The 14,463-nt window shown below is 37.5% G+C and overlaps 1 protein-coding gene across 1 annotated transcript in view; it reads left to right on the forward strand.

Moving 5' to 3' along the window:
* The window catches only part of LOC105990259 (vomeronasal type-2 receptor 116-like), a 15,614-nt gene extending 8,432 nt beyond the window's left edge, over positions 1–7,182 (forward strand). Inside the window, exons 2-6 of the mRNA XM_013022620.1 lie at positions 1,001–1,289; positions 2,402–3,208; positions 3,895–4,122; positions 5,054–5,177; positions 6,266–7,182. Of these exons, the coding sequence (XP_012878074.1) occupies positions 1,001–1,289; positions 2,402–3,208; positions 3,895–4,122; positions 5,054–5,177; positions 6,266–7,182 (2,365 nt within the window). The remainder of the gene's footprint in view (positions 1–1,000; positions 1,290–2,401; positions 3,209–3,894; positions 4,123–5,053; positions 5,178–6,265) is intronic.
* Positions 7,183–14,463: the final 7,281 nt, after the last annotated feature.

Below are 14,463 nucleotides of genomic sequence, written 5' to 3' on the forward strand. Positions count from 1 at the left end.
TATATATATATATACACAATGGAATTCTATGCCTCCATCAGAAAGAATGACATTTCCCCATTTGTTAGGAAATGGAAAGACTTGGAAAAAATTATATTAATTAAAGTAAGCTAGGCCCAGAGAAATATAGATCGATTGCTTTCCCTTATTAGCAATAACTAGTCCATATTCTCTGAGACAAACAGAAAAGGTCATATAAGATGATGTTAAGTAAATTAATCACAAGGTAAGGACACAAAAGCTTTTTCATTTCTTGCTATTGCTTCTAACGTATTTATAAGGTACCACGTAGTTTTTTGTTGCTTTGTATGTCCGTCTCCATTGTATAACCCCTGTTTTCACTGTATTTGATGATCATATAATTTGTGGGACGGAAGGGAAAAACAAATTGTTTAAAGAGGGATACAGGTTGACCCACTGCAACAATGAAATGTAGAAGATGCTTACCAAAAAACAAACATTTCAATTTAGTCGGGGAGTGGGGGGGATTTGTGGAGATGGTAGGGAAGGGATGGTAAGGGGAAAACAAAGGAGGAGACAACAATGCTTGAAAAGGATTGTACTCATTACCGTGCTCATGTAACTGTAACTTGTCCTCTGTACAGAATTCTCACCAAAAAAATATTTAAAAAATAAAGTGGGTGACAAAACCACAAGATTTATTTTCACACAGGTATAGCTAGTTGCCCTAAGATAAAGGCAACAGAATATTTCCTGTCTCATAAAAATCTATTCCAACAGATTTTGGCTGTAGTGAAGGTTTGGTGGTGGTGGGGAAGCAAGGTCTCTCTCTCTACTTAACTGAGTTTCTCAACCATATTCATGACAAATGCCCTTCATGTCTTCATCTAATTCTCTATACAACCATAACACATTACATACATATTCCATTCCAATTGGGGTAATATTTTAAATAATTCATTCGCAAAAAAGCAAGTATTTACTATACTAAGTCATAAGTTTTTAATAATCCTCCTATATGTCTATGCCAATTATGCAGCTTTGTGTTCAAGAACTATCAGTTTGTGTTGGCTTTGGCTTTTGCTATTGAGGAGATCAACAAAAACCCTGATTTTTTAAGTAACTGGACTCTGGGATTTGACGTCTATGATGTTCAAGTCAGAACTTGGACAATGTTTAAGAATCCCTTCATTTGGTTCTTTGGGAAGTACAAGATTCCAAACTACTCCTGTATGAGAGACAGAAGGTCTATAGCAGTACTTACAGGACCATTAGGATTCACATCTGACAAAATTGGAACATTGCTGGGACTCTACAGATTTCCACAGGTAAGAATGATGGTGTGAAAAGTTAGAAAAACATCTACTTTGATGTCATTTCAGGTGTTAGAAGAGAATGATAGGAGAGACTGGATTTATAAACCTATCAAATTTTGTGGTATCAAAGAATAAGTATTTAAAGATATATATAGATATATATATCCACTGTTTGGAAAAGGATACGGAAAAGTTAGAAAAGACAAATAGATAATTTATTGTTGCAAGCCTATCAATAATCTCCTGTGATAGAATGAGTAAATGTAAAATGAATTTGCAGTGTGAATATATTAAGCAGAGTACTAATGGCGCAAACCAGTAATTCTAGCAATTCAGGAAACTTGTATCTAGAATTAACCAGCAACAAGCTGGTAGACCAACAAGTTGGCTCAAGTGGTAGACAGTCTTGAGAGAAAAATCCAACAAAGTGCATGAGGACATGAGTTTGTGCCCCTCTACTGGCATGTACGTAGACAATCATACACACACATAAACACACACACAAACACACACACACAAGATATTATGTTGAATGAAGTAAGTTAGGCTCCGATTGAGATGGGGAATGTGTTCTCACATATGGGAGAGCTAGATCTAAAATATAAACATGTATCACACACATAGCTTCATGTGTGTGTGTGTGTGTGTGTGTGTGTGTGTGTGTGTGTGTGTGTGTTTATAACCAACCTGACTAAAGCATTGTATATATACAGGTGAAACTCGATGCTAGGACATTTCTTATCTACTGACAGTACAAAAATAAGCACCATAAACCTGAAGCATAACTGAGAAGGGTAAGTGTTGAGGCAAAACTTGAGAGGAATAGGGAATCAATGGGATGGAATACACAGAACACTCAATGTACATATGTGAAAATGGAATTAGGGAGTGGGTGGGGTTGATATAGATGGGAGGAGTTTATGGAAATAGTGACAAAGATCAAGAGACATTGTACAATTTATATGTTATACAACGCCTCAAAAACAATTGAAACATTTTTTCAAAAACTAAAATGAAATCTACCTTCCACCTACTTCAACTGCTTCTTCACATACATCAAGACTCAAATTTTGATGGATGGCAATGCTCTAATTCATAAAGCATCCAATTTCCTTTCCCTTTAGCTTACCTTTGGGCCTTTTTCTCATGCCCTGAGTGACCATCACAAGTTTCCTGCTCTCTATCAGATGGCTCCAAAGGACACATCGATAGCAACAGCCATTGTCTCCTTACTGCTTCACTTCAGCTGGAACTGGGTGGGACTATTGAACTTAGAGGATGAGAATGGTTTTTGGTCTCTTGCTGAATTGAAAGAAGAGATGGCCAAGAACAGAGTTTGTGTAGCCTATGAGCTAGTGATCTCAAGCCAATCAATATCACATGTACTACAATCCATGGCAGTTTATAATGATATAAATAAATCTTCAGCAAATGTCCACATTATACATGGTGATAATGGTTCACTAATACCTTTAAACGTGTTCATTGAGCAACTATTAATAAAAGGCAAAGTTTGTATCATGAACTCACAGTGGGATTTCACCATGAAAAGGAAATATTTCATGGTAGGCTCATTGCATATACCTCTCATTTTTATACACCATCATGAAGATGTTTCTGGATTCACAGATTTTGTCAAGGCAGTTAATCCTTCCAAATACCCAGAAGACATTTTCCTTGCTAGGATATGGTTTCTGTCTTTTAATTGCTCAAATCCTCAGTCTGACTGTGTAACATGGGACAACTGTCCTCATGATACCTCTTTGGATTGGTTGCCTGGGCGTGTTTTTGACATTACTATGTCTGGACACAGTTACAATATATACAATGCTGTGTATGCTGTGGCCAAGGCTCTCCATGAGATGCTTCTTCATCAGACAGAAGTTCAAATAATGGGAAATAGAAAAGAGACACTGCCTTCCCCTGCACAGGTAATTTCATCTATGTGGATGGCATATACTATGAGCAGAGGCACTTCCTAGAAGGTGTGTTATTCTCTGAAATTGAATGTTTCAGGTATTTTTGCAAGTCTCAAACTTTTCAGCTCAGTCCAGTTTAAATTGTCATACTCATATCTCAGTCTCCTGAGTAACTGGGATGAGAGGTGTGAGTAACCAGTAATCAGCTTATAAATTCATTTACTTATAAATAACCACAACGTGCCCATAGCTAATCTTTTGAAAACTAAATTGGGATTTTCTCTATACATTTCTTCAGGAAAACCAAAGGATGGCATGCTGAACAGAATTTTCCATACTTTTCATATGGGATCTAGTTTCCCTCAACTTTGGTAATAGAAATGGAACATTCTCAAACTATAGACATTAATAAAAATACAGTTTCTGATCAACTCTAGCTGTGCAACTGAGAATTGTATCATTCGTGGCTATATAGTATAGGTTTCTCTTGAACAAAGGCTTGTACTCCTTTTCTGAGTAACCAGGATTCAGAAAATTATTTTTATTCCTCATTACATTGTTTAGACAGACACTTCAATCATTCTCAGTGCTATTCTTGAATTCAGAATTGCCTTTAGGTAATGAGTAGCATTTCTTAATTCACATTTTGTGTCTTACCATTGGTATGTACTTCACAATAATATGATGTCTCTCTTCAGTTGCTCCATTTTCTGAAAAACATCCAGTTTCACAATTCTGTTGGACATCAAGTGACTTTGGATGAGAAAAGGAAATTGGAGCCAGAGTATGACATTCTGAACATTTGGAATTTTCCAGAAGGTCTTGAACTTGAGGTGAAAGTAGGAAAGTTTTCTCCCAATGCTCTACATGGTAATCAACTGTCTTTATCTGAAGATATGGTAGAGTGGGCCACTGGAAATACAGAGGTGAGTTGGGTATAATCCTAATAATTTTAGTTGGGTCTAATCCTAATTATTTTATCGACACACAAATAAACAAAAGTCACCCTTTACATTTACACTTGACTGTCAACTACTTTCTCCCATAAGCCTACCTACTCAGAAACTTGAGATCTGAATATCATGATCTAAATGTCAGCTCAAACAAGAAGGAATGTGAGACTGTTATCTCCAATTCACCAACAAAAATCTGGAAGTTAAGCTGTGACTGAGTAATGCAATAATAACTTTCAGCAAAACATTCTCAAGGCCAGTGCCTGGCATTGGGTTCAAGCCCAGGATGGGAACTAAAAATATTACATGTGTTCCTAATTTTTGATTCAGAATATTGTCAGGTTATACTTTCCTATTTCCTACACTGTGATAAAGTACCTGACACATAAATTTATGGGTTCAGAAGATTTATTGTGTTCCAATATGTAGAAGTTTCATTCAATGGTTAATTGATCTGCCTTTTAGGCCTCCTTGGTGAAAGGAATGACTGAATATGCCATTATGAAGATTCATTCTTCATGACCACTGGAAACCTAAGAGGAAAATATGATGGGCCTATAAAAGGGAGGTCATCCATCAGGCTTTTCCCCTTGTCCCAGATAAGTAGGAGACAACATATAATGACATGAGTTTAAGAAAATTCTGTAGGGTTATAAATGAGGACTCATTTTCTCACCACAGGTTTCACCCTTTCAAAGATCCCATACTGTTCTATAGTTCAACAAGCTAGCACAAAAGTGTTTAGAAACCATGGGATATGGAATCTATAACAATTCAATTTATCGACTGCACTTAGCTACATAGCAACATTATGCTGAATAACCAATTCTTTCCAACAATGGGTTTTTGGAGTTTTAGCTATGAAAGTTTGAAGAGTTATGGACAGATACCTGATTTTCCTCAGACTCCTCGCTCTGTCTGCAGTGAGCCTTGTGGTCCTGGATTTAGGAAATCTCCTCAGGAAGGAAAGGCTGCCTGTTGCTTTAATTGTACCCCTTGCCCACAGAATGAGATTGCTAATGTGACAGGTAAGTCTGAGACTCTCCTCAGTTTTCCTCAACCAAACAAGTAAATGCAAAACTTCTACATTGTGATTGCAGACCCCTTTTTTCTTTTATCTGTTAATAATTTAATTTTGAGGGGCTTGGAAGTTGGCTCGGTGGTAGAGCGCTTTATTTGCATGCATGAGGACCTTGGTTTGATTCCTCAGCACCACATGAGCAGAACAAAAGCCAGAAATGGTGCTGTGGCTCAAGTGATAGAGCACTAGCCTTGAGCTGAAGAGCTGAGGGACAGTGCCCAGGCCCAGATTTTAGACCACACAATTTGCCACAAATAATAATAATGATAATAATAATAATAATAATAATTTGACAAGTGGTGGTACTGTTAGGTGAAATAGGTCATGAGCTTGAATTGCATATTTCAGTAATATTTTCTACTCTACTGCAGCAGGCAAACTTACTTCCAGAAATCCCTCTTATCACTCAGAGTTAAGACAAGTATAAACCCTAAGATGAAAGTAAATATGTCTTATTGGACAGTGCTCACCTTTTTATTCACACAGGAAACATACATTTTACACATGTTTATTTCTCTCTGCCCAGTACTGTTCATGGCACAGAGAAAGTACTCAGAAAGGTGGATTGACTTTAAGAACTGAGCATGACTATGAAGGGCCCAAGAAGTGTTTCTCTCTTCTTATTGCTTCACAGATGGGTTGGAGAGAAAAATAGGATGAGATGAATTCAAGAAGGTGCAACTGGGATAAAATTAATGTTTTACAAAGACATGTAATTAGGTGTAACCCATAGTATTTATTGTGGATTGCACAAACAATTAATAAATGTTAAGACATGTAAGAAATTGTTGTAAGGACATGACAATGACCCAAAGTGCACATTATCACTACATATGATAATGACTGAATGAAAAAGGAGTTGAATTAAAAACTCTGAATAAACAAGTAGATGGAAATGGGAGGAGATTATGATTTAGAAGAGATATAAATGTTACTAATGACATGTTATCATCACATCTAAGGGAATAATTTCCTATTTTTTGAAGTAAAAGAAGTTCAAAACAAGAACTAATGATAGCATACACTCTTTATCAGAGATGGAGCACTGTGTGAAATGTGCAGATCATCAGTATGCCAACACACAGAGAAATCAGTGCCTCCTGAGAGATGAAAGTTTCCTGGCTTTTGGAGATCCTTTGGGCATGGCTCTGGCCTGCATGGCTCTCTGCTTCTCTATGCTAACTGCTGCTGTTTTGGGAATATTTGTGAAACACCAAGACACTGCCATTGTCAAGGCCAATAACCGGACTCTCAGCTACATCCTGCTCATCTCCCTCATCTTCTGTTTCCTCTGTTCCTTGCTCTTTATTGGCCGTCCCAACACAGTCACCTGCATCCTGCAGCAGATCACATTTGGACTTGTCTTCACTGTGGCTGTTTCCACAGTGTTGGCCAAAACAGTGATTGTGGTCCTGGCCTTCAAGTCCATTTCTCCAGGGAGAATGATGAGGTGGCTGCTGGTATCAAGGGCTCCTAACCTCATCATCCCCATCTGTACTCTCATCCAGGTGACCCTCTGTGGACTCTGGCTGGGAACCTCTCCTCCCTTTGTGGACACAGATGCACACTCTGAACATGGCCACATCATCATCCTGTGCAACAAGGGCTCCCTTACCACCTTCTACTGTGCCCTGGGATACCTGGGCTCCCTGGCCCTGGCCAGCTTCATTGTGGCTTTTCTGGCCAGGAACCTGCCTGACACCTTCAACGAAGCTAAATTCCTGACCTTCAGCATGCTGGTGTTCTGCAGTGTGTGGCTCACCTTCCTCCCTGTCTACCACAGTGCCAAGGGGAAGGTCATGGTGGCTGTGGAGATTTTCTCCATCTTGGCCTCTGGTGCAGGGCTCCTAGGCTGCATTTTTGTTCCCAAATGTTACAATATATTGTTAATGCCCAATGGAAATTCTCTGCATGGCTTTAGGGAAAAACGTCAACAAAGTAGGAAAAATTAGCTTTCTTATGAAGAATCTCCTATGTTTGATTATGATACAGTAGGTGTGATCTAAATCTAGAGTAATTTTCCATTGTTTTATTACATTGTAATGTGCATTTTAGCTTCAATGAATAAGGTTCTTTTGCTCATTTTTTTTCATTTTTTATTGCACAGAGGGGTTAAAGTTACATGAATAGGGTAATGAACACATTTCATAGCAAGTGTTGTTACCTCCTCCTTTATTTTCCCTCTACCAAAACTTCCCTCCCTCCTCCAACAACTCGTCCCGCCACCCCCCACCCTGACATTGTAACATTCATTTTCAATATAGGGTCTTGTACATCTTGTCTTCACAATGGGTCAGCCTGAATACCCATTTAAGCATTCTGCAATATCTCTTCCACTCCCCAAATTACAAAAGTGTATATACAAGGTGCAGAATACCAGCAACAAATCCATTGAAAACAGGGGTTATACCATGGGGGAAAAGCATACACTAAATAGAAAGAAAAAGATCACATAGTGTATTGTAACTAGATTAAACACACTAGAAAGCAAGGAAAAAACCTGTTCTGTCCCTGTCTTGGGGTATATTTTGCTTAACATTATCTCATGTGGTTGTATGTACATAACTTTTGACTTTTTCTGCTTGTCCTAGACATGTACTAGTCACTGTAAACAAGAGAAACCAGGGGACCTATGAAGTAAGCAAGGGGCTTACTTCACTTAATATAATTTTTTCCAAGTCTTTCCATTTCCTAACAAAAGAGGCAATATCATTCTTTCTGATGGAGGCATAGAATTCATACTTGTTTCTTGATCCATTCATCTACTGAGCCCATATGGATTGGTTCCATATGTTAGCTATGGTAAATAATGTTGTGATAAATAGGTTTGTGCTGGTAGCTTTGGTATGACTTTCTTTACGATTTTTTTGGCAAGTGCCCAAAAGTAGGATTGCTAGGTCATAAGATAGCTCTATGTGGAATCTTTATTTTAATTTATTTATTTTTTTATTGTGAAAATACTGTACAGAGGGGTTACAATTACATGGGCAAGATAATGAGTACATTTCCTATCAAGCATTGTAGCCTCCTCCTTTGTTTCCCCTTCCCATCCCTTCCCATCCTTCCCTTGCTCCTCCCACCCAATCCTCCCCACCCCCCCCACCAAAGTTGTAAAGTTCGTTTGACATAACACTTGTACATCTCATTGTTGCAATGAGTCCAGTACATCTCATTGTTGCAATGAGTCCACCTGTACCCCGATTTAAACGACATGTTTTTCCCCTTCCCCTCCACAAATTATACTGAAGTCAAATACACTGAAAGCAGGGGTTATACTGTGGGAGAGGGACATACAAGCAACAAAGAAATCATCTTATGAATGTGTTAGAGACAATCGCATGAAAGAAAAAAAAACATTTCAATACATATCTTAGGGTTCATTTCCCTAACATCAACTTATCTGACCTTTTCTGCTTAACTCAGACATATACTAGATATTGCAAATAAGGGAAACCATGGGACCTATGTTTCTTTGGGCCTGGCTTACTTCACTTAATATAATTTTTTCCAAGACTTTCAAATTCCTAACAAATGGGGCAATGTCATTCTTCTGATGGAGGCATAGAATTCCATTGTGTATATATACCACATTTTCTTGATCCATTCATCTACTGAGGGGCATCTGGGTTGATTCCATATTTTAGCTATGGTAAATAATGCTGCAATAAACATAGTTGTGCTGGTATTTTTAGTGTGGTCTTGTTTGGAAACATTTGGGTAAATGCCCAAAAGTATGTGGAATCTTTTGAGGAACTTCCATACTGCTTTCCAAAGTCATTGAACAAGTCTACACTCCCACCAACAGTACAGTAGGATTCCCTTTTGGCCATATCCCCTCTAGCATCTGTTGTGGATCTGTTGTTACAGGATTTCTTGACTATAGCCATTCTAGCTGGGGTGAGGTGGAATCTCAACATTATCTTGATTTGCATTTCTATTAGGGCTAGAGAGGTCCAGCATTTCTTCATTTGTCTATTGGCCATTCTCATTTCCTCCTCATAGAAGTCTCTCTTTAAGTCTTTAGCCCATGTGTTAATCTTGCAGTTATTTCTTTGAGGATTTGTTGTTGGGAAATTGAGTTTTTGGAATTCTAAGTATATTTTAGATATGAGATCCTTGTCTGTTGTATGGCTACTAAAGATCTTCTCCAAGTCTGGGGGCTTTCTGTTGATCTTGCTAGCTATGTCCTTTGTCATGCAGAAGCTCTGCGGTTTCATGCAGTCTCATTTGTCCAACCTTTCTTTGATTGGTTCTCCTTCTGGGTCTCTATTAAGAAAATTTAGGTCTGTGCCAAGGAACCCTAGAGTTTCTCCTATTCCTTCCTGTAATGTTTTCATGGAGTCTGCTTTTATTTCAAGGTCTTTCATTCATTTGGAGTTGATTCTGGGTAAAATGATACATACGGATCCAGTTTTACTTTTCTACAAGTATTTAACTAATTTTGCCAGCACCATTTACTGAAAAGACTGTCTTTCTTCCATTCTATTTCTTCAGCTCTCTTGTCAAAGATTAGGTGGCTATAGGTCTGTGGGTTCATTTCTGGGTCTTCAGTCCTATGCCATTGTCCCTCAGGTCTGTTCTTGTGTCACTACCAAACTGTTTTGATTACTAAGGCTTTGTAGTAGAGTTTGACATTTGAAATTGATATTCCTCCAGCACTATTCTTTTTAGTAAAGATTGTTTTTGCTATCCGTGGTTTTATTGTTCCATATGAATTTGTGGATTGTTTCTTCTATTTCATTACATAATGAGGTTGGAATACTGATAGGTATCACATTGAATTTGTAGATAGCCATTGGAGGTATTGCCATTTTCTCAAAGTTAATCTTCCCAATCTGGGAGCATGGGGGAGAGGAGTGTTTCCACATGCTTAGTTCTGTTTTAATTTCCTTTGCCAGATTTTTTATGTTTCATCATACAGGACCTTCATCTCTTTGGTTAAGTTAACTGCTAAGTATTTTATTTTTTGTGGGGCTATTACAAAAGGGGTTGCTTTCTAATTTCAGCCACACTCTTCTCATTATTGGCATACAGGAAAGCCATTGATTTTTGAGGGTTAATTTTATCCCGTGCTACTTTGCCAAAGTTTCTGATCAGCTCAAGTAACTTGGGAGTTGAGTCCATGGTGTTCTTTAAATACAAGATCGTGTCATCTGCAAAGAGGGAGAGTTTTACTTTATCCTTCCCTATGTGGATTCCCTTTATGTCTGCATCTTGTCTTATTGCTGTAGCTAGGCATTCTAATACTAGGTTGAAGAGGAGTTGGGAGAGTAGACACTCTCATCTCTTTCCTGAACTTAGATGAAATGGCTTTAACTTTTCGTCATTAAGTATAATTCTGGCTGTAGGTTTGTCATATACAGCCTTTATTGTATTGAGGAATGTTCCATGGATTCCTAGATTTTCCAGAACCTTAATGATAAAGGGGTATTGGATCTTGTGAAATGCTTTTTCTACATCTATTGAGATAAATGTGTGGTTCTTATCTTTGCTCTTGTTGGTTTGATGAATTATATTATTTGTTTTGGGTTTATTGAACCAGCTTTGCATCCCTGAAATGAATCCTGTTTGATTGTGGTGTATGATTCTTTTGATGAGTTGTTGAAGTCGATTGGCCAACATTTTGTTTGAGAAGTTTTGAAAGATATTGAACAAAAAATGTGTCTATGGTTCACGTTTTTAATGAGTCCCTCCCTCATTTTGGGATGAGGGTTATGCTGGTTTTATAAAAACAATGTGGTAGTGAATTTTTGCTTTCCTTTTTATTAAAAAGAAGGAAGAGTATTGTTGTAAGTTCTGCTTTAAACGCCTTGTAGAATTCAGCTCTACATCCATTAGTTCCTGGACTTTGGTTGGCTGGGAGCTCTTTTATTTCTGCTTCTATTTTGATGCTTGTTATGGGTGTGTTGTTTTAAATCATCTTAGTTTAGGGCATGTCAATATTTGCTACAAATTTATCCATATCTTTCAGATTCTCAAATTTATTAGCATAAATGTTTGAGAAGTATCCCCTTATTATATTCTGAATCTTGGTTGTTTCTGTAGTGATGTTTCCACTGTCATCTCTGAGTTTCGTTATTTGGATGTGTTCTCTTCTTTTTCTGATAAGATTTGCTAAGGGTCTGTCAATTTTATTCATTTTACGAAGAAGGAACACTTTGTCTTGTTCATTTTTTCTATAGGCTTTTGTACTCTAATTGATTTACTTTGGATTTAATTTTAATTATTGGTGTCTGTCTAGGAGATTGGGGTTTAACTTGTTGTTGTTTTTTTCTTTTTTGGTGGTACAGGGGCCAGTCGTGGGGCCTGGGCACTGTACCTCAGTTCTTCAGCTCAAAGATAGTGCTCTACCACTTGAGCCACAGTGCCACTTCTTGCTTTTTTCTTTTTGCTTATGTGGTGCTGAGGAATTGAACCCAGGGCCTCATGCATGCAAGGCAAGCGCTCTCCCAGTGAGCTACCTTCCCAGCCCTTGTTGTTCTTTTTCAAGGAGCTTTAGGTGCTTCATTAAATTGTTCGTTTCAGGTGGTTCCTATTTGATATAGGAACTCAGAGCTATAGCCCTGCCTCTGAGTATGCCTTTGCTGGGTCCCAGAGGAGCTGGGAATTTGTGTGATCATTTTGTTGAATATCATGAACATATGAATTTCCTTTCTAATCTTTTCCATGCCCCACTTGAGATTCAACACTGGGTTGTTAAGCTTCCATGTGTTACAAGATTTCCTTTGGGGGCTTCTGGTGTTCAATTCTAATTTAATTCCTTTGTGGTTTGGGAGAATGCAGGGTATAATGAAGGAAGTTTTATGAGGGCCAGCTGTTTAACAAATGAACATGTAAGTATACTATATTTCCAACTTCTTCCCTATGGTAATTCAGATATGATCAAAATATTTTGTCAGTTTCTAGAGTTTTGTCTAGCTTTCTTACTTTACAATTTCATTATTAGATTTGATTTTATATTACTGTGTAAAATACTGAATCCTCATTGTGTTATATGAAGTGGATGGGAAAATATTTGATTTTAGTGTTTGGCATAGTTTTGTGTAATTCCTGCTAACTTCGACATAGTTGAGATTTCAGTAAATTCACACAACCCTCTTTTCTCTTAAATGAAGGAATGAAGACTATGAATACATGGATGGTTTGATGTGTTGAAGCAAGTTTTTATGGATGCCATGCAGGGAAAAAGCCAATGGCACTTATAAGAGAAGCTCAAAGATAAATAGGACAGAAATAAGAAGAAGGGAATGAGGAAAACATATCTACATGAAATTAGATTTCTTTTGTGCCCCAAGAAAACTTTATTCATAAAAAGCAGGCTGGATTTGACCCGTGACATATGATTTGCCTATCTTGGTTTTGTGGGAGACAGGGCGTAATTAGGGGTCAAATGCTATATGAAAATTTTTATCTGATTTTCTGTACCTTTCAAAAGCTTTAGATATATTCTATGAAAACATGAGGGTGTTGGGAGCCAAAAGTTAAGTCTCTCAACATAATAGGCTTAACTATATCACTGGAACACCTTGAGGCTGAGTTTACAGAATCCCACCTTTTCACCACGCCCTAAGTAAACACCATGCAGCTACTAAAGACCACCTTTTCACCACGCCCTAAGTAAACACCCTGCAGCTAAAGACCACCTTTTCACCACACCCTAAGTCCAAGCATATAAATACCCTTGTGTGAGAAATAAAAATTGGCAGCTTGATCAGAATCCTTGTCTTTCTGTCATTCTTCGTGTCTCTTGTCCCTTCATTCCTTCTCGCTTAGGTTCACTGCCCTCGTTGAAGTCCTCCGGGTCGGGACATGAGGGATTTTACATGCATGAATAAAATAAAATGCTGCAGGCCATTAGGATCATTTAAAATAGCAGAGGAACAAAACTTAATGGATAAAGCCATATGAGATCCAAAGAATTTATGGGTCCATATAACATTATTGCAATGAAATCCATTTTTACCCTATATCCTAGAAACTTTTAAGTAATACAAAAATTACATTTAAAAGTCAATCTATTTGGAATTGGAAAAATAACTTCTCTTTTATCTGTTTGAAACAAACTTAATTTTTAACACATTAAATAAAAGTAACTGAACTCAAAATTACAATTGATTTCATATATGCCTTCACATATTGGCTATAAAAAATACCTACCATTCAAAACCTAAGAAAAGACCTGAAAAAGACCTCTACACTAAAATCAATGCTTTGAAGCAAGAGGGACTTATCAAAGAAAGAGAATTATATACCTATTTCGTTGATGAACAGCAAAGGCTTCTCAATAAAATTCTGGCCAACTGAATTTAACAACTAATCAAAACAATCATACACGATGATCAAACAGGACTCATTCCAAGAATGCAAAGCTGGTTCAATATATGCAAGACAATTAACAACAGAAACAAGGACAAGAACTACATGATCACCTCAATAGATAACAAAAAAGCATTAGATAAAACCCACTAGCCCTTTATGTTAAAAGGTAGGGAGAAGCTAGGAAACCATGGAACATGCCTCAATATAATAAAGATTGTATAGGACAAACAGACAGTATGATAATCTACAATGAAAATTTAAAAATATTTCCACCAAAATCAAGAATGAGACAGGGAACACTACTTTCTCCACTCCTCTTTAATATAATATTGAAATTGCTACCTAACGCTTGCGAAGGGATTAGACAAACAAAAAGGGGATCCAAATATGAAAAGAAGTGAAACTCTCCCTCTTCCAGATGGCATTATCCTGTATTTAAAGAAACCCACAGACTCCTCTCCCAAGTTACTTAAGCTCATCTGAAACTATGACAAGGAAGAAGGATCTGATATTAACCAACAAAAATCAGCAGCTTCTCTTCTTTTTTAATATCTTTATTATCAGGTGATGAACACGGGGGTTACAAATACATAAGTAAGGTAATAATTACATTTCTTTTTTTAATTTTTATTTTTTATTGTGAAAATACTGTTCAGAGGTGTTACAATTACATGGGCAAGATAGTGAGTACATTTCTCATCAAGCATTATAGCCTCCTCCTTTGTTTACCCTTCCCATCCCTTCCCATCCTCCCTCTCCCCTACCCAATCCTCCCCCCACCAAGTTGGAAAATTCGTTTCGACATGACAACTTGTACTTCTCATTGTTGCAACAGGTCCATCTGTATCCTTATTTAAACGACTTGTTTTTCCCCTTCCCCTCCACAAATTATACCGACATCAAATACAGTGAAA

The sequence above is a fragment of the Dipodomys ordii genome, unplaced genomic scaffold (assembly GCF_000151885.1).
Source record: "Dipodomys ordii isolate 6190 unplaced genomic scaffold, Dord_2.0 Scaffold64, whole genome shotgun sequence".
Taxonomy (NCBI): Eukaryota; Metazoa; Chordata; class Mammalia; order Rodentia; family Heteromyidae; genus Dipodomys; species Dipodomys ordii.